Source organism: Zea mays, chromosome 4, assembly GCF_902167145.1.
Source record: "Zea mays cultivar B73 chromosome 4, Zm-B73-REFERENCE-NAM-5.0, whole genome shotgun sequence".
NCBI classification, from domain to species: Eukaryota; Viridiplantae; Streptophyta; class Magnoliopsida; order Poales; family Poaceae; genus Zea; species Zea mays.
The window spans coordinates 126,026,069-126,045,261 of record NC_050099.1 but is presented as its reverse complement, the minus strand read 5'-3'; the positions used below and the strand labels follow the sequence as shown (position 1 = coordinate 126,045,261).

The 19,193-nt window shown below is 53.4% G+C and overlaps 2 protein-coding genes and 1 long non-coding RNA gene across 8 annotated transcripts; 2 read left to right on the top strand and 1 right to left on the bottom strand.

Annotated features, from left to right (window-relative positions):
• The first annotated feature begins 2,246 nt into the window (after positions 1–2,246).
• On the top strand, positions 2,247–3,642 carry LOC118476945 (uncharacterized). Its single transcript, XM_035967323.1, has 2 exons — positions 2,247–2,447; positions 2,537–3,642. The coding sequence occupies exons 1-2, from the start codon at positions 2,283–2,285 to the stop codon at positions 2,858–2,860; spliced, it is 489 nt and encodes a 162-aa protein (XP_035823216.1). The 5' UTR covers positions 2,247–2,282; the 3' UTR covers positions 2,861–3,642.
• A 381-nt stretch (positions 3,643–4,023) lies between these two features.
• On the top strand, positions 4,024–4,958 carry LOC103653652 (uncharacterized). The gene is made up of 2 exons (XR_565620.3): positions 4,024–4,321; positions 4,496–4,958. It is a non-coding gene; the product is annotated as an uncharacterized lncRNA (long non-coding RNA).
• Positions 4,959–6,079: 1,121 nt separating this feature from the next.
• Positions 6,080–8,899, bottom strand: LOC100282166 (nucleoside diphosphate kinase). 6 transcript variants are annotated; one of them, XM_008679018.4, is made up of 6 exons: positions 8,634–8,850; positions 7,997–8,221; positions 7,751–7,858; positions 7,521–7,630; positions 7,389–7,432; positions 6,080–6,541 (listed from the first exon to the last, which is right to left on the bottom strand). In XM_008679018.4, the coding sequence occupies exons 1-5, from the start codon at positions 8,708–8,710 to the stop codon at positions 7,407–7,409; spliced, it is 546 nt and encodes a 181-aa protein (XP_008677240.1). In that variant the 5' UTR covers positions 8,711–8,850; the 3' UTR covers positions 6,080–6,541; positions 7,389–7,406. The 6 variants fall into 6 exon arrangements, with proteins under 6 accessions (XP_008677240.1, XP_008677238.1, XP_008677237.1 ...); XM_008679016.4 differs by having other exon boundaries at positions 7,521–7,648; positions 8,634–8,847; XM_008679015.4 differs by having other exon boundaries at positions 6,080–6,519; positions 7,521–7,648; positions 8,634–8,846.
• Positions 8,900–19,193: the final 10,294 nt, after the last annotated feature.

Below are 19,193 nucleotides of genomic sequence, written 5' to 3'. Positions count from 1 at the left end.
GCTCTTGGCAGACAGGGCTGAGCACTGGGCTATCATGACTCATATCCTGTAGCATATCGGTGTTCAGGTCCCACCAGTTCAGTCTGCCCCTCCTCCAGCTCTTCAGGTCGCTGTTGTGCCAGCTATTCAGACAGGACCCCCACTTCCTCCTTTTGGTCCTTCTCCCTCTCCGCTCCGGCCGGTCACTCTGGACTTCTCATCGCCTGTTGTCGGAACCTGTCGGAACCGTCAGTGCTCAGCCGCCAGTGCCACCAGCGCCTGTTGTTACCACTGCTGTTGTGGCGGTGTCCGTGACTACCTCTTCTCCGGTGGTTCCTGCATCACAGCCTCTGTCAGAGTCAGTATCAGCTCCAGTTTCTACTGCAGACCCTGGATCCGAGACTGACTCCGACCCCCAGCTTGTGTTTGCGCTTCTGCCTCGACCACGACCGGATGCGCCCTCGCCTCCTCCTTCCTCCTCTATTGTGTAGGTTCGGGTAACCCTTTTGGTGTTTGACGCCAAAGAGGGAGAGATATGAGAGTTGTGAGAGCTAGGGGTTTAGGGAGTTAGTTGAGAGTACCTTTTGTATTTTGATGTAATATATTTGCTTGATACTCTCTGTACTAGCTCCACTTTTGTATGACGCTTAACTCACAAACTCTATGATATGCTCTCGATGTTTACTATTGATTGTATGTGTAATTATGTTTTCACCTAAGATGTTATCACCAGTCTTTCAGTTCTTGTTCATCGATTTCATTTCATTCTTGTATGAACAAGAAACTTACGTCGTGTATGCGCTTATATTTATTATTCCTTTACACGCATCTTTCTGTCAAAATTATTGTGTATAACTAACCATCTTCTCTAATGACAGAAATTTCAAACAAACTACTCTCACACTCTTGTAGGGTTGTCATCAATCACAAAAAAAGGGAGATTGAAAGCATTTAGGCCCCTGGTTGGTTTTAGTGATTAATGACAACGTAATATTATATGTGACTAACATTTGTTTTGCAAAGACAATGGTAAGTTAGGTCGCATTACAGGAAGTTGTACTATAACGGTGAAAACAATCCCCGAGATGAGAACTTGAAGCGACGACTGAAACGACGAATCAAAAGATGAAGGTCTTCGTATTCCGAGTGTCAAGGAGTTGCGGACACTCGGTATAGAGTTAGGTCTTCTATTTTATTTTAGCCGTACTATAAACAGGGGTTGTCGGTGAGTAGTTTGACCAAGAGAGTTCTAGTGTAGTGTTGGTGCATATTCACACTCACATCTAGTGCTAAGTGTCACTCTATAACACACTCACGAGTTAGAACGAAAACGGATTTGAAAATCAGAAGGAAATGAGAATTAGGGTTTCTGTCTTAGGGGCACCGGACTGTCCGATGTGCACTGGGCTGTCCGGTGCGCCCTCTGACAGTGGGGCCAGTCTGGCCTGGGAAGAGCTTATCCCCCGCAAAAACCCGAGAACAATGAGTTGCAAAAATGGAATTTTAGTCGTCACACCGGACTGTCACTGTTCACTGTCCGGTGTGCCACCAGCTCAACGACTAGCTATCAGAACTAGTCGTTGGATTCGACCGTTGGCGCACTGGTGGCGCACCGTTGGCGCAACAGTGGCGCACTGGACTGTCCAATGCGTCCATACGCAGGAAGTTCTGGTAACGGCTAGTTTGGTGGGTGGGGCTATTTATACCCCTCCACCCACCATATTGAATGTCTTGCAGCCCACATTGATAGTCATACATTGCTAGAGCATTGCAAGCACCACAAAGCATAGTGAGGTGATTAGAAAATCTTAATCCCGCATTAAGACCTCATTAGTGCAAGTGAGAGCCACCTAGAGCGCTACAAGAAATTTGTCCTTTTATGACAAAATACCTAATGACAAGGTCAGTTATCGTCATATAATGTCACATAATATGATGGAATTTTTTGAGTCGTCATAATTTCATGAGGCCATGAAGATTTTATGACGATAGTGTTTTTTTTGTCACATAAGGGTACGAAGATTCGTCATATATTGTCAGGCGCCAGAAGCCGGTAGACGGTTTTACTTTTATGACGCTTAGATGTGCCTTTATTTGATGATTTAGCGGCGTTACTTTATGTTTTTTCCAAAAAAAGGACCGTACCCCTTTCTGTTGATCGCATTCACTTTCCCATCTCCCGCCCAAGATGACCAAAATTTCCCTCCTGCCTTATCCTCTCGGCTACTCACCTCCGCGTCCACCCCCACCACCACGCGCCCGCCCCCAGAACCCCCACAAACCCTAGCCACCGCTAGCAAGGAATGGCCGCCCTCCTGCGGCTCACCGCAGCCCGATCCGCCCTCCCCCAGCGCACCCTCGCCCCACACCGGAGGCTCCGCACACGCAAGTTCATGACCAACCGTCTTCTCTCCCGCAAGCAGTTCGTGCTCGAGGTCATCCACCCCGGCCGCCCCAACGTCTCCAAGGTTGTGGGTCTCGTCCTCTCCTAGTTTCTCGGTTCCCTGCCCTCCGTGATGGCTGTCGCGGTCTTGACGGTATTTCATTATTCGCGCAGGCGGAGCTCAAAGAGAGGCTGGCGAAGATCTACGAGGTGAAGGACCCCGACTGCATCTTCGTCTTCAAGTTCCGAACCAACTTCGGAGGCGACATACTATGCCACGGCCGGAGGAGGAACCGCTGTTGGCCTACTCCACCTCCATGGCTCCACCTGTCTGCTCTCTGTCTGCGCAGCACGACGATCGCATCGCGTTCTACATTCTCCGCCCTCCCCGCTCCCCCTACTCTGCTTGGTTTCCCAGAAGATTTGATTGGTTTCCCCAAATCTGGTGACTCCATTCCTGTTGTTCACCGGCAGGCCCCAAATCTGGCGAAGATTTGATTGGTTTCCCCAAATCGGGTCGTCCCCGACCTTCCTCCGCTTCTTCATGAGGTACAGGCCCGCGAGCAGCTCGAGCTTCTAGCCGGACAGCTTCTTCGGCAGCCTGTCGTCGTCGTCGTCGTCGTGCAGCACCTCTACCGTCATGTTCCACATCTTCACGCAGTTGAGCTGGTAGTCGTCCGTGCCGGTGGACGCCGAGAAGCCGAAGTAGGCGTCCCTGGCGGCGACGACCGCGGAGAGGTCCAGCGACGCGTTGAGCGCAGCGGCGGACGGCTTGGTGCCGTTGGGCGAAATGTACGCCTGCAGGCGCCGCGCGGCGCCGTCGTAGTCGACCCAGACGAAGTTGCTGCCGTCACTGGCGCCGGTGTCGCCCGGCGCGAGCTCGATGCCCAGGGCCGCGAGCGGGCAGGTGGCGCTGGAGGAGCGGACGTCGTTGACGTCAAGGCCGATGTGGTTGCCGTCGGGGTCGTAGGGCTGCTTCATCGTGTCCAACTCCACGGCGGCGAACCCGTTGGAGAAGGACGCCACGCGGCGGCCGTCGGCGACGACGCTGGACGCGTTGGAGTTGGCGGCCGCCGCCCAGAGCACGAAGGGCGTGGAGTAGAAGACGCGGCCGGCCTGGTTGGCGAGGTACGTGCTGAAGTTGTTGCCGCTGTTCGGGGTGACCTGCAACGCCCCCTGGCTGACGGTGGAGTTTCCGGTGAACGTCAGGTTGGTGGAGAGCTGGAGCCGGTTCTGGTTGAACTTGGGGAAGGAGAAGCTGGTGGTCTCCCTGCCGGTGAACGTCGTGGACTGCATCCTCCTCGGTTGCATGTTGTGATGCGGACTAGTTTGAGTTTGATCTTTCTCCAATTGAAATACCTAAACTGTCGACTGGTATTGTGCATGCATAATCTTTGGGACAGATTGGTATGACCTCTGTATGTTCTGACTGCTACAAAATGTTGAACTAAATCACTTGGTCTTAACAGGAACTTGGAGAGGCCTATCAAGTTCTTAGTGATCCTGGGAAAAGGAGGCTTATGATAAGTATGGAAAGGAGGGTTTTCCCCAGTAAGTTTTATGCACTCGGTACACTGAAGTTGGAATATTTGTAGGTTAGAAAGGAAATCCATGTAATATCTGTAGATTCGAAAGGCAATCCATTTCCATAAATGCTGAGATATATTTAAGCATGTAAGCAGCATACTATGTCAAATCCCAAGAATACCATCATCGACTTGTTAGTGTTCATATGCAAATATAAATACAAAAGGGCCTTTCATTGACTAATGTTATAGGAAATGGCATCATACTATGCAGTCAAATCTGCTTGTTAGTATGTTAGGTTTATTATTAGTTCTTTCACCCGTTCAGCATTGTTCAATTTTGGGTTATATACAAGGCTTGGATTGAATGAAGAGGTTCGACGAAGCTAAAGCTGAACTTGAGGAAATTGTTCACTACCTACGAGATCCTAAGGTGAATTGTTTTAGTCAGGCACACTATTTGTATGTGATGACTGATGAGATAGAACAATGATTAACATTATGTCTAGTCCAATATGCCCATTATTTGACTATGTTGTATTGCTGTTGGCATGTACCAATATTTCATGGCAAATCTTATATCCCAAGTTTTTTATATGCTCAACAGGCCGCACTTGAAGAAATCTTATATCAGTTTGAGGAAAAACTCCAAGCTGAAAGAGAGGAAGCTGCTAGGAAGCAGGAAGAGTTGCAAGCACAACTACAAGCTCAACAGGCCGCACTTGAAGAAAACCAAAGTTTGCTGCGCCAAGCCCAAGAGGAAGTGAAGGGGATGCATACCAAGTTTGAAGAGACCAATGCACTGCTATGAGCTGTCCTGAAACTTTAGAAAGATTGAGGTAGGGATGCATACCAAGTCTGAGGATGATGTCTTTGCTTAAGGTTTTTCTACCTTGCTAGAACATATCTGTGGTTAGAACTTTGTCAGAACTACGTGCAATCTGTTTGAATGCTTCAAACCTTTGTGGTGGAACCTTTGTATGTTTGAACCTCTGTTGTGGAAGAACTAGTGTGCTGGAATTGTGTATGACTTGTGATGAGAATGTTGTGTATGATGGCTTTTCTGTGTATTATGATTATGTGAGCTATCATGAAAGCTCAGTGTGTCGTCACTGTATGTGGGTGTCATAAGTGACAATCCCAACTTTAGGTGACGCGTTGACTGGAAAAAATGTGACAGATAACACCGTCATATATAGCAACAATATGTGACGGACGAACGCAGCCGTCACAAAAGGTGATGACATTATGTGACGGTACTCTGAACAGTCGTCACAAGGTACATAATGTGACGGTCGTTATATGACGACCCTTATGACGCAGCATTTTCGTCATAAGATGCTTTTTATGACCAATTTTGTACTAAACATGACACTAGATGCTAGCACACACCGCATGCATTAGGCTTCTCTTGGTGAAGTGAAAGTCTACGACTTGTTACTCTTGGTGGTCAGCATCACCTAGACGGCTTGGTGGCGTTGGGAGCTCGGTGATCACCTTGGAGGATTTGTTGGTGACCCGGCTCAAGATTGTAAGCGGTCGTGAGGGATCTACCACGCCGGAGTGGCAAAGGATCATCTCATAGTGAGCACTTGGTTCTTGCGAGGACCAAGGGGGAGCGATACCCAGGCGCGGGTGCTCCAACGAGGACTAGGGAAGAGTGCCGACTCTTCGAGACCTCAGGAAAAAAATTGGAGAACTTTTCTAAACCTTTCTTTACATTCCGCATTTAATTCAAGCATTTTACCTTGCTTATTTGTTTAGCAAGTAGTTGAAGCAATGTCTTAATATTATTGTATTTCTAGTAGTATTCTCTTATTGCCTGTTGTTGGGTGAAGTTAGGCTCTTGCTTAGAGTTTAATTATTGTTGATTTTTAGAAAAGTTCAATTCACTCCTTCCTCTTCGGCATCGTGATCCTTTCAGTAGTACAATGCAATGATCGTGAGATGGTATGCAATGATCGTGAGATGGTATTATTCGCTGCCTATCAGTTAGTTGGTATTATTCGCAGCCCATCAGTTTGTGGCACTGACACTGCAACTGATTGGTGGGAAGCATAATGCAATGCTCATGATGAGGTGGCCACCATCACCTGGAATGAGATTAGGGCAAGTTCTCAGGATTATTATGTTCCCTTGGGACTCGTTCGTTTGAAGAGAAAGGAGTTCACAAAATTGAAGCAAGAAAATATAATTGTAAGTGAATACCTCAACAAGTTCACGCAGCTGTCAAAGTATGCCACACAAGACGTCAACACGGATGAAAAAACAATATTTGGTTTGCACCATATAGTTTTGCAAGTTCAAGGACCATGGTGCTCCGATAGGAAATATGGACTCCGGACATAATTTTACGAAATTAAGGGCTCGTTTAGAAACTCTAATTTCCCAAGGGAATTCTATTTTCTCAAAGAAAAATAAACTAATTTCCTTTAGGAAAATAAAAATCTCTTGAAAAAAATGAGATTTCCAAACTAGCCCTAAAAATGACTCTCTCCTCTGTGACAACTGACATCCCCTCCTCAAATTGCAGCGTCTTCGGGTTTAGTTCATAAAAGAAGCATGACGAACACTAGAAGCAGCAGAGTCGATACTCTCCCACGTTGTCCAATGAGCCGGCCAATATTGCCACTACTCACCAAAGCAAACGAAACTGCATGATGAATAAACAGACCACAAGCAAATCTATATCCTTGCGAAAATAAAAATAAAAAAAAGAAACCAATCTGCCAGCATAATTTGCATTATTTGAAAATAAATTCCTGATCCTAAGCATCCGGCTCTTGGACAAACCAGCACTTCTCTTCCCGTTTCATGGATTCTATTCTACTGTATCCTAATTTGCATTATTTGAAGGACTGCCAAGTGACAGTTGCAAAGATCTATTTGTGTGCAGTGCCAGTGCAATCAAATACTACCTCTGTTTTCGAATCCGCGACAAATAAAAAAGAATGAAGGGAGTAGTATATAAGTTTCTTTACACATAGGGCATGTTTGTACTCGCTTTTCACGGGAGCGCGTCCGAAACAATCGACGGTGGGGAGAATCATGATTCTATTGGCGTCTTACGATTCTGGCCTTTTTGTTCAACCCCACGCTTGCTACCGAAGCCGCGGTGAGGAAAAGCGGAAAAAGCATGACATTTGGCGGACTATCCGTCGATTCTGGTGTTTCTCCGTGGAAAAGAGAATAATAATCCGAACCAAACATGCCCATAATTACTTCGAGAGTAAACACTTGAGCAAGCAGAAGCATATGAATGGCCAATAGGCCTCAGCTGCTCAGCCATCCTAGTCTTAGCAATCACAATGTGCACAGCAGATCAGTAAACTCTGCATATGAAGCCACAAGCATATGGCCATGCAAGACACTGTTTTGCACTATAAATTATACTGTTTACATAATAACTTTTAAAATAATAAGAAACGGGTACGAGTAAGAAGCTACAGGAGATAGCCTAAGAGTTCAAAGACACATCAAAATTCAGTTTGCTGACTTGCCTGATACCAGTGTGGCGTCTATAGCTCATCATGTTCCACAGTTACTGCATTATCAAAAAAAATAAGGTCAAGAAAGTTTTATGGGGTGATCTTTGCACTTCCGTATATGAAACAAGTAGTGAAGAAACCAACCGGATTCAGCTTCTCCGAAGAAAAATGAGATCTCTCTGTCTGCAGATTCTGGTGAATCCGAACCATGCACGCAATTTTTCTCAGAGTCCAGCCCACACATTGCTCTAATGCTGAAATGACAAAGAGTACTGTTGGCGACCACAAAACAAAGAGAAATGAATACAGTAATGCAATAAAAAAATGTATCCAAACACATAACATGTTAAAGGAAAACAAATGTAGTTTTTAACCTGTTTGGATGAGAGGTTTTGGCCTTTTTTGCATCAGTTGGTCCAATCAAAGTGCGCCATTGCGCAACGGCGTCAGGTCTTTCCAGAACCATAGCAAGAACTGGACCACTAAAGATCAACACAAAGATAAAAGGAGTCATGTTACAAACTGTTAGTGTCAATGTTAGCGTCTGAAGGCTGCTGCATAGACTAGAAGCATTATGCAAGAAACTTAAGAGACACGAGCCTTTCCAACAACAATAATACCTTGTTATGTACTTGACTAGGCTGTCAAAGAAGCTTCTCTGGGAATGCTCCGCATAGAAGACAGATGCCCTCTCAGCATCAAGCTGGACCTCGGTTTCTTTGACGATATGAAATCCAGAATCCAAGATGACCTCCTTGATTGCTTCTGTGTACTTACCTGACAAACCATCGGGCTTGATCATCGCAAGGGTTCTCTCCATCTCAACAGCCTCACATCTGCAGCACCTGAATTGATAGCATTCCAAAATCCAACATCACTTGCAAGCCTATGCATAGCTTACACGAGCCTTGCAGCTTTGTAGGCTTGTACAGCTACAGCATACAACGCACCCCAAAATGCGGCCCCAAAATAAGATCTACTTTGACTGATCCAGAATTAAGATTTATGTACGTCGACTCGATTGAAGAATCACTGTGTGCATAGTTAGGTCCACGAGCAAGTAGGCATGCTTGTTGTTGATATGACCAAACGGGCGGCCGAAACCTTGCTCAGATGTTCCGAAGCAAGCATCCTAGTACTAGTCTAGCATGTTTCTGGACGCTGGATGGAATGCAGTGGGAGCAATAGCCAGGAACCCAAAGTTCAGCAGAGCAGCTGCGCAGGAGTGGTGGTAGAAACAAAACAGGCACCTCTTACCGGTACAGAAAGAGGAGGAGCGAAGGCAGGCAGAGCCTGACGAGGGCGCCTGATGCCGGCGTGGTGGCTCCGGCCATCCGCGGCGGCGCGGGGGACAGGACAGGGAGCCCTCCCGGTCTGAAGGCCTTGCTAGTCTGCTCAAGTGTTCTGGTCAGCCAGCCGACACAGACACAGTCCCGTTTTCTCCGGCGGTGGACCTAGCCCGGAGTTGAAGGAGGCCCCTCTCTCTGTTGTCCGGTCTGATCTATTTCGGCCCAGTGAAGAAGGCAGCAGCCATGCTATCTTTTCCTTTTTATATTTAAAATTATTTTATCTTATATCTCAACTTTTAAAAGCTACATTTAACACCATCTCCAACCATTCCATCACATTTCTATCATATTTTATTACATCATCTCAAAATATACTCCATCCACATCCAGAACGTCTCCAACCACTCACTCTATCCAACTCCCCTTATAATATAATTCAATTCTTTGATATTTTTTATTAGTTTTTAAAGTTTAAAAATTATTGACTACTTATACTACAATAATACACATTATCATGAAGTTACGGTATTTAAAAAAGGTTAATATCACAAAATGGAGTAATTAAAGTGTCAGAGAAAATTAGAAGTCCCCGCATGTGCGGTGAGGTGTGGGAGATTGTTGAAGGGGTTTCTCACCAAAAACCAACCGGATGTGGGGAGGATTAGGGAGACCGTAAGAGCTGGTCTTAAGGGCGGCAGAGATCTAAGGACGTGTTTAGAATGGCTCTACTACACTCAGGAGCAAGGATGGCTCCAAGTTTTAGCTCTAGCTCCATGATTTTCTAGAACACATAATATCAATTTAAATAATTTTAAAAATATTTTTAATATAAATAATAAACAAAATGACTTATCTAAATGTCTTCTAAAGGCTTACAGCTTCAGCTTCACGATTTTCTAGAGTATCTAATGACCTGCTCTACTAGCTCCACCAAATTTTTTGGAGTTGAAGCTATTCTAAACAAGACATAAAACTCTGGGTGGAGCAGCTCTGCTCCAGAATTAGATTGCTTTCTAACTAGTTGTATGTAAATAACTCCAAACACTATGTATATGTTGTTTTTTAGTTATTTTTGTCGGCGTTTCAACCCCGGGGGTCCCTGGACCGACGAGTAAATTGTCGCTGCGTGTCCCAGCCCAGATGGGTCGGCGCGAGACGGAACACAAGGGGGAACAATAAGGGGAACCGCGGCTCGTGTTGTCCTGCGCCCAGGACGGATGCGCTTGCAGTCGGGGGTTACAAGCGTTCGCGAGGGAGAGAGAGAGAGAGCCTATCCGTCAGCCCGTTCTCCCGCGCGGCCACCTCTTCGTACGAGGGCCCTGGACCTTCCTTTTATAGATGTAAGGAGAGGGTCCAGGTGTACAATGGGGAGTGTAGAAATGTGCTAACGTGTCTAGCAGAGAGGAGCCAGAGCCCTATGTACATGCCATCGTGGCAGTGGGAGAGGTGCTAGAGCCCTGTTCATGTGATGTCGTGGCCGTCGGAGGAGCGCTTGAGCCCTGTAGAAGCACAGCTGTCGGGGCTGTCGGGTCCTTGCTGACGTCTCCTTGCTTTCGTAAGGGGCTGAGAACCGCCGTCGTCATAGAGCACGCGGGGTGCCATCATTACATGTTTACCGGGGCGAGCCAGATGGGACACCGGTCTTGTTCCCCGTAGCCTAAGCTAGCTAGGGGTAGGGTAATGATGTACCCCCTGCGGCGTGGTCGGTCCGAGCCCGAGGTCGGGCGAGGCGGTGACTCCTCCGAGGTCGAGGCTGAGTCCAAGCCCTGGGGTCGGGCGAGGCGGAGACTGTCCTCCGAGGTTGAGGCTGAGTCCGAGCCCTGGGGTTGGGCGAGGCGGAGACCGTCTTCCGAGGTCGAGGTGGAGTCCGAGCCCTGGGGTCGGGCGAGGTGGAGACCGTCTTCCAAGGTCGAGGTTGAGTCCGAGCCCTAGGGTCGGGCGAGGCGGAGACCGTCTTCCGAGGTCGAGGTGGAGTCCGAGCCCTGGGGTCGGGCGAGGCGGAGATCGTCTTCCGAGGTCGAGGTGGAGTCCGAGCCCTGGGGTCGGGCGAGGCAGAGCTTCCTATGGCGCCTGAGGCTGGACTTGGCTGCTGTCAGCCTCACCCTGGCCGGTGGCACGGCAGTCGGAGCAGGGCAGGTGGCGTTGTTTTCCTGTCGGGTCAGTCAGTGGAGGGGCGAAATGACTACGGTCACTTCGGCCCTGTCGACTGAGGAATGCGCGTCACGATAAGGTGTCAGGCGATCCTTGCATTGAATGCTCCTGCGATACGGTCGGTTGGCGTGGCGATCTGGCCAAGGTTGCTTCTCCGCGAAGCCTGCCCGAGCTGGGCCTCGGGCGAGTCGAAGGTGCGCCCGTTACTTGAGGAGGCCCTCGGGCGAGGCGTGAATCCACCTAGGTCTATTGTTCCTGTCCGAGGCTGGGCTCGGGCGAGGTGAGATCGCGTCCCTTGGGTGGATGGAGCCTTGACCTGAATTGCGCCCATCAGGCCTTTGCGGCTTTGTGCTGATGGTGATTACCAGCCGAGTTTAGGAGTCTTGGGGGTACCCCTAATTATGGTCCCCGACAGTAGCCCCCGAGCCTCAAAGGGAGTGTTGGTACTCGCTTGGAGGCTTTGTCACACTTTTTTGCAAGGGGACCGGCCTTTCTCGGTTACACTTTGTTCCGGTGGGTGTGCGTGAGCGCACCCGCCGTGTGTAGCCCCCGAGGCCTCGGAGGAGTGGTTTGACTCCTCCGAGGTCTTAGTGCCATTTGTGACGCCTCGGCCGGTCTGGTTGTTCCCTCATGCGAACTGGTCGTAGCCCGGGTGCATAGTCAGGTTCCGAGTTCTCGGGCTGGTATGTTGACGCTGTCAACGGTTTGGCCGGAGCCGGGTTTGTGAGAGCAGCCCCCGCACAGAGCGAGAGGACGGTCAAGGACTGACTCGGCTTTTATCATACGCCCCTTCGTCGCCTTTCCGCAAGGAGGAGGGGGGGAAAGCGCCATGTTGCCCTCGGAGGGCGCCGAACATGGTGTCTCCAGTGAGTTGCTAACGGGTGATCCGAGTGGACGCCCGTGCCCCGTTTGATAAGGGTCGGCTAGTGGCCCAGAGGCGCGCTCCAAAAGTACCTGCAGGTGATTTGCTGGACCCGGTCCCGTTTGATAGGGTTCGAGGGCTCGATGCCTCCCTCTGATGGGATTCCGTTACAGAATCGCTCCTGCTGGTCTCGGAAATGTCCTAGGGTACATCAGGAGCGTAGCTCGAGCCTTGGCCATGTATCGGACGTACCCAGAGTCATCCCTCGCTCTGTGTGTTCTGAGACGGCTGTCGAACCCTTCGGGGGGCCAGCCTTCGAACCCCTGATCACTAGTGGGCGCAGAGCCCGAGTGGCCTGAGGCGGCTGTTGAACCCTTCCGAGGGGCCAGCCTTCGAACCTCTGACCAGTAGTGGGCGCGGAGCCCGAGTGCTCTGAGGCGGCTGTCGAACCCTTCAGAGGGGCCAGCCTTCGAACCCCTGATCAGTAGGAGGGCTCGGGGCCCGCTTCCTTCGCAGAGAAGGATCCCTTTCAGAGTATCCCCTTTCCCGGTCCCTGTAGCAAGAGAGAGAAAGGGGAAGAGGAAAAGGATACAAAATTGAACGACGTGGCGCACCTTTTTGACGCGGTCATCATGGCGGAGGTGAAGCGTCGCCCGCTTCGCCTGCCAAAGGTGTCGCCTGCCCTGCCACGGAGTTAATGCGGCGGGACGAGTGGTTTGCGGGGCAGCCGTTGCGTGAGCCGTTCGAGGAACAGGTGTTTCGCCTTCGAGTTTTGAATTTCGCGGCGGGTTCGGGCGAAGTGTTGAACGGGTCTTGCCCGGGCCTTTATATATTCGGAAGAGGGACCGGTGTGGTTCTTTACTCTGCTGCTCGCCTCCTGCTTTGGTTACCGCGCACCTTTTCCTCTCCGTCGCCACCCCCTTCGCTTGGTGATGGCCGACCGGGCAACCGTCGTTCCGCCGCGTGACCCGTGGCCTTTCTCCACCGTCACGGTGGATGATCTGGAGGCCCTTGTTGCCGATGGCTTGCTTCGTCCCCTCTCCGGTGACCCGTAGCCGGAGTGGATGGCTCCTCCGAGCGGAGCTGCCCCGTCCCCGTCGTCGGGGTATGTGCTGAGTTTCGTCTCTTTCCATGAGCGGGGATTCGGAGTGCCAGCAAGCCATTTCATGCGGGCGATTCTGCATTTCTACGGGGTGGAGCTGCACAATCTCAACCCCAACTCTATCGCGCAAGCAGCCATCTTCGCGGCGGTTTGCGAAGGATTTTTGGGGATTGACCCCCACTGGGATCTGTGGACCCATTTCTTCTCCGCGGAGCCTTTTGCGTCGACGACGGGGGAAAAGAGAGTCCGCATGGTGGTGCGGGTCGGTGGCTGCATCCTCCAGTTGAGGCAGGCGCGTGTGCAACAGTACATCCCCGCCATCCTTGTGTCTTCGAACAAGGGGTGGCAGCGCCGGTGGTTTTACCTCCGGAACGACGATGGGAGGCTCCCGTCGTTTTCTCAACGAGTGGTGACCGCCGCCGGCAGCAACTGGTGCTATGGGGCCCCGTGCGAGAGACAGAAGAATCTCCAGCCCCTTCTAGAGTCCTTGCAGGAGCTGCGAGACGGAGGGCTCACCGCCGCGGGGGTGGTTGCCGCCATCCATCGCCGGAGGGTGCTCCCCTTGACGGAGCGGCGGCTGCTGCTTTCGGAGATGGCACCGGGGGTCGACTTGGAGGGTTCGCAGATGTCCTCGGTCCCCCTCCCCGCCGATGACCTCCACAGGCGAGTAGCCGGCACGGTAGGGAGGCTGGACGCCGGTGCCCTTACCCAGCCCTCGATGCGTCCCGAGCACGGGTGCATATCCCTGGTGAGTGTTCGCTCCTTCTTCCTTCTTGTGTCAGATTGCCCTTGGTTCTCACAGCCGAGATTTCCGTCCGTCTCCAGGAGTTGGGGTTTCACAAGCCTTCTCTGCCACCGGTCTCGGAGGACACGGTGGACCGAGCCGCGCGGAGGGTCGCTGCGGAGAAGAAGAAGGAGAAGAAGGACGCGAAAAAGGCTCGGGCCCGCGAGCGGATGCAGGCTCGGGACGCCTTGGAGAGGCGTCGTCGGAAGCAGGAGAGGGACGGGCTCCCGAGGGAGCAGTCGCCGGAGACGCCTGACGACGATGACGACGATGATGATGACAAAGACGACGACATGGCGGCCCGCCTTGGCCTCAGCCCAGATCTGCGACTGGGCCAGGGGTCGTCGAGCCAGCCCTTGAGTGGGCTGGCGCCGTCGGTATCCGGGGCCGGGACATCAGGGTCCCGGTCTGAAGAACAGGGGCAGGCCGAGGGGGTACTTGACCCCTTGGCCGAGGTAGTTGAGGTGACCCCAGGGAGTCAGGCCGACCCGCCTGTGCCCCAAGAGCCGTTGCCCGTGCCGGCCGCACAGGAGGTTGATCCTCAGGTCGTCGTGACTGCGCCTGGGCAGACCGTCCCTTCGGCGCCCCGGGCGCCTAAGGCGGGGATGCTGCTGAAGTCGGCAGTGGGGCAAACCTTGGTAGTGCCCGCGGGGACCGAGGCTCGAGGGGCCTCCCCGCAGGCACGATTGGTCGTGGTCCGGAGTGGGTAAGTATCTGAGGATACCTCTGTCCCAGCTCCTTCTTTGTGTGTCCTGATCCTACTTTTCCTTTTCTTCCCAGCAAACGGAGGCACGACTCGACCGGTCTGGCTCCCCGGAAGGTCCTCAAGACGGCGCCGGCTTCTGCAGCCAGCGCCGCACCGGGCCACGCCGGTCGGCTGGCCTCCTCACAAGATGCCCCCAAGCAGGGGGCTCAGGCGGTACGAGTCGCCATGGGGCGAGCCTCCAAGGCTGACCCCTCCGTCGAGGAGGCCGTCGTGCCGAGGGAGACTGCTGGCGCGGCCGCGGCCTCGAGCCCACCTGACGTGTTGCCGGCGCTGGCACTGGCTTCTGCCGAGGCTGTTGCCGTTCTGGCCGTGGAGCCACCCGTCGCCGCCGATGCTGAGATGGCCGAGGCGCCGCTACTCGAGGCCGGCGATCGGAAACCTGCCCCCTTAGCCGAGGAGGTACCCGATGCGCCGACTGCAGGGGGTGCCGATGCCTTGGAGGAGGGGGGCGCGGAACCGCGGCCCGTCCTAGGGAGCGGCGACCTCATCCTCGCGCAGTGCGGTCCCAACGAGCGGTGTGGGCAGGCGCTCCGGTTCTGGACCCGTGGTGCTTCGAAACCCCTCTTCGTTCTTGACGATGAGCGGGAGGAGCAGTCTCGGGACGAGCTTCGTGAGTGTGCCGAGGCAACGATGGGTAGCTTCGGCCGACCATGGAGGTCCTATCCAGGGACGTTCCCAGGATCCTCCAGGTAAGGATTTCAGGCGTACCTTTCACATGATCAAGGCATTCTTCGTGACGCCCTGCTCCCCTTCCTCAGGATCTGACGGATCTGAGCACCGCCAAGTCGTCGTTCATCCACCGCGAGGCCGACATCTGGGGTTCGCTGCGGTTTCTGAGGGCCGCGCTTGCCGAGGCTACCGAGCGCCTCTCCCAACGGAGCGCCGAGGCGGCGGACCTTCGGTTGCTCCACGACGAGCTGGGGGCAGCGGCAGCGGCGGCACGCGCAGAAGCGCAGCAGCGGCAGTTGGAGCTTGGCCAGGTCATCGGTGAGCGGGACCAATCTCGGAGCCAGGCGGCCGAGGCTGAAAGCCGGGTTGAGGCCCTTGGAGGCCAGCTAGCCGAGGCGTCTACTTGGGCCAGAGCCCTTGCGGCGGACTTGGTCGTGGCCGTCGGGTCTGCTCAGTCCGCCCAAGCCGCAGCCTTGGAGCAGCATGCCCGGGCTGAAGGTATGTCTTGGCTGTTTTGAGATTTTGATTTAGCCTCGTTCTTCAACTCGTGTTTGAAGAATTCTGTTTTGGCTGTTTGCAGAGCTCGAGTCTGCCCTCAACGAGTCCGCCAAGGCACTTGCCCAGGCGGCTGAGCAGAAGGAAGCCGACCGCGCGGCCATGTCCGAAGCTGTCTCGGCCTTCTGCCAGATTTTTGGTCTTGACGACGTCCCCTTGGGGAGCTCCCCCCAGAGTCGCCTGCAGGCCTTGGGCGGCCATATGCGCGGCAGACTCCGTGAGGCGCTGCATCACGGCGTTAGGCGGGCCTTTGCCGTGCTTGCTTCCCACTACGATGTGGATCTAAAGCGAGTCAGCGAGGGGTACTATCTTCCCGACAAAGATGAAGCTGCCCTGGCCGAAGTTCAGAGGCTTGACGCGGCCGCCGCGGGCCCAAGCACGGTGCTGGCGTCCTCCTTCGAGGTGGAAATCCTTCCGCTTGCGTCACCGTCCGAGGCCGGGGCGGATCTCGCCGAGGGTGGAAACGGCGCTGAGGGTGGAGACGAAGCCGAGGGTGCAGCTCCTCCCTCGGGCGATGCCTGATTCTACAGGAGCAGTTTGTTTTGAACATGTATGTGTCTTTCGCGGCCGCCGAGGCCTGAACACTTTATCGTCGTGTTATAAAGCTGCGTTTCTTTTCCTCCCGTTTCGAGTATTCGGACTTGTTCGTCAGTAGTAGAATCGCTTATCGGAGTAAGAGTTATTTTTTTGTAAAAGGTGACGAGTGAGGTATCCGTATCCCGGAGGCGTAGGAGTCCCTCGGCTCGGTCGGCCTTGCCGCTTACATGCGCTCTTATTCGTTTCGCGGGGTTCTGTTACTGACATAGCCGGGGAACACGAAAGTCGTTTTGGTAGGACTTTTTCTGAGGAAAATTTTGACACAGAGGGGATTCCCCCCTACTAGCCCCCGAGGGAGGGTCGGGCTTTGCCGAGGCTAGGCTGACCCTTCCTTGATGGTTAGACTTTATTTGTGTATGGACGAGGCATATGAACGATTTGAAAACATCTTAAGGGTAAAAGCGACGTAGCTGTCGGATGTTCCAAGCGTTGCTGTAGACCTCGCCTTGACTGTTGGCCAACTTGTATGTTCCGGGCTTCAAAATCTTGGCGATGATGAATGGCCCCTCCCAGGGAGGAGTGAGCTTGTGGCGCCCTCGGGCGTCCTGTTGTAGCCGAAGCACCAAGTCGCCCACCTGGAGGTCTTGGGACCGAACCCCTCGGGCGTGGTAGCGTCGCAGGGACTGCTGATACCGTGCCGAGTGTAGTAAGGCCATGTCCCGAGCCTCTTCCAGCTGGTCCAGTGAGTCTTCTTGGCGGGTCTAGTTGCTTTGGTCGTTGTACGCCCTCGTCCTCGGGGAACAGTATTCTAAGTCTGTGGGCAAGATAGCCTCGGCCCCATAGACTAGAAAGAACGGCGTGAAGCCCGTGGCTCGGCTTGGCGTTGTCCTCAGACTCCAGACCACCGAAGGGAGTTCCATCATCCATCGCCTGCCGAACTTGTTGAGGTCGTTGTAGATCCTCGGCTTGAGTCCCTGTAGAATCATACCGTTGGCACGCTCTACCTGCCCATTCGTCATGGGGTGAGCTATGGCGGCCCAGTCCACTCGGATGTGGTGGTCCTCGCAGAAGTCCAGGAACTTCCTACCAGTGAACTGGGTGCCGTTGTCGGTGATGATGAAGTTCGGGACCCCAAATCGATGGATGATGTTGGTGAAGAATGCCACCGCATGTTCGGACCTGATGCTGTTTAGGGGTCGGACCTCAATCCACTTGGAGAATTTGTCGATAGCGACCAGCAGGTGCGTGAAGCCCCCGGGTGCCTTCTGCAAGGGACCGATGAGGTCCAGACCTCACACAGCAAACGACCAGGTGATGGGTATTGTTTGCAAGGCCTGAGCGGGCAGGTGCGTCTGCCTTTCGTAGAATTGACACCCTTGGCAGGTGCGTACAATCCTAGTGGCATCGGCCACCGCGGTTGGCCAGTAGAAACCTTGTCAGAAGGCGTTTCCAACGAGGGCTCGAGGTGCTGCGTGATGACCGCAAGCCCCCGAGTGTATTTCTTGCAATAGCTCCTGACCTTCGGCGATGGATATGCATCGCTGGAGGATGCCTGAGGGGTTGCGGTGGTAGAGCTCCTTTCCGTCACCCAGCAAGACGAACGACTTGGTGCGCCGCGCCAGTCGCCGAGCTTCGGCTTTGTCGAGGGGTAGCTCTCCTCGGTGGAGATATTGCAGGTACGGGGTCTGCCAGTTTCGATTAGGAGGGACCCCATTCCTCTCTTCCTCGACGCGCAGTTCCTCACCCTCGGTGCCCGAGGGCGCCTTGGGCAGAGCCGAGGCCTTCTCGGGCTCGGGCGTGTTGTCGGTCTTGACGGAGGGTTGATGTAGATCTCGGGAGAAGACGTCCGGGGGAACCGTTGTCCGCCCCGAGGCTATTTTAGCCAGCTCGTCCGCAGTCTCGTTGTATCGTCGGGCGACGTGGTTGAGCTCGAGCCCATAGAACTTGTCTTCCAGGCGCCGAACCTCGTCGCAGTAGGCTTCCATCTTCTGGTCGCGACAGTGTGAGTTCTTCATGACTTGGTTGATGACAAGCTGCGAGTCGCCACGAGCGTCGAGGCACCGAACCCCTAGCTCGATGGCGATGCGCAACCCGTTAACCAGAGCCTCGTACTCGGCCACGTTGTTGGACGCCAGGAAATGGAGGCGCAACACGTAGCGGAGGTGCTTCCCGAGGGGTGAGATGAAGAGTAGGCCCGCGCCCGCTCCTGTTTTTATCAGCGACCCGTCGAAAAACATGGTCCAGAGTTCCGGTTGGATCGGAGCTGCTGGAAGCTGGGTGTCGACCAATTCAGCCACGAAATCCGCTAAGACTTGGGACTTGATGGCCTTCCGAGGGGCGAACGAGATTGTCTCGCCCATGATTTCCACCGCCCACTTTGCAATCCTACCCGAGGCCTCTCGGCACTGAATGATCTCCCCCAGGGGGAAGGATAACACCACAGTCACCGGATGAGACTCAAAGTAGTGTCGCAACTTTCGCCGCGTCAGAATCACCGAGTATGGTAGCTTCTGAATTTGCGGGTAGCGGATTTCGGTCTCAGACAGTACCTCACTGATGAAGTAGACCGGCCTCTGGACGAGCAATGCATTCCCTTCTTCTCGTCTCTCGACTACGATCGCGGCACTGACCACCTGAGTGGTTGCGGCTACGTAGATCAAGAGGGCTTCTCCGGTAGCGAGGGGCACCAGAATGGGCGCGCTTGTAAGGAGCGCCTTTAAGTTCCCGAGGGCTTCCTCGGCCTCGGGGGTCCAAGTGAAGCGCTCGGTCTTCCTTAAGAGGCGGTACAGGGGTAGGCCTCTTTCGCCGAGGCGCGAGATGAAGCGGCTCAAAGCCGCAAGGCATCCCATGACCCTCTGTACTCCTTTCAAGTCCTTGATGGGCCCCATGTTGGTGATGGCCGCGATTTTCTCCGGGTTGGCCTCGATGCCCCGCTCGGAGACGATGAACCCCAGGAGCATGCCTCGAGAGACTCCGAAGACACACTTCTCAGGATTAAGTTTTACGCCTTTCGCCTTGAGACACTTGAATGTCGTTTCAAGGTCAGAGAGGAGGTCGGAGGCTTTCCTCGTCTTGACTACGATGTCATCGACGTAAGCCTCG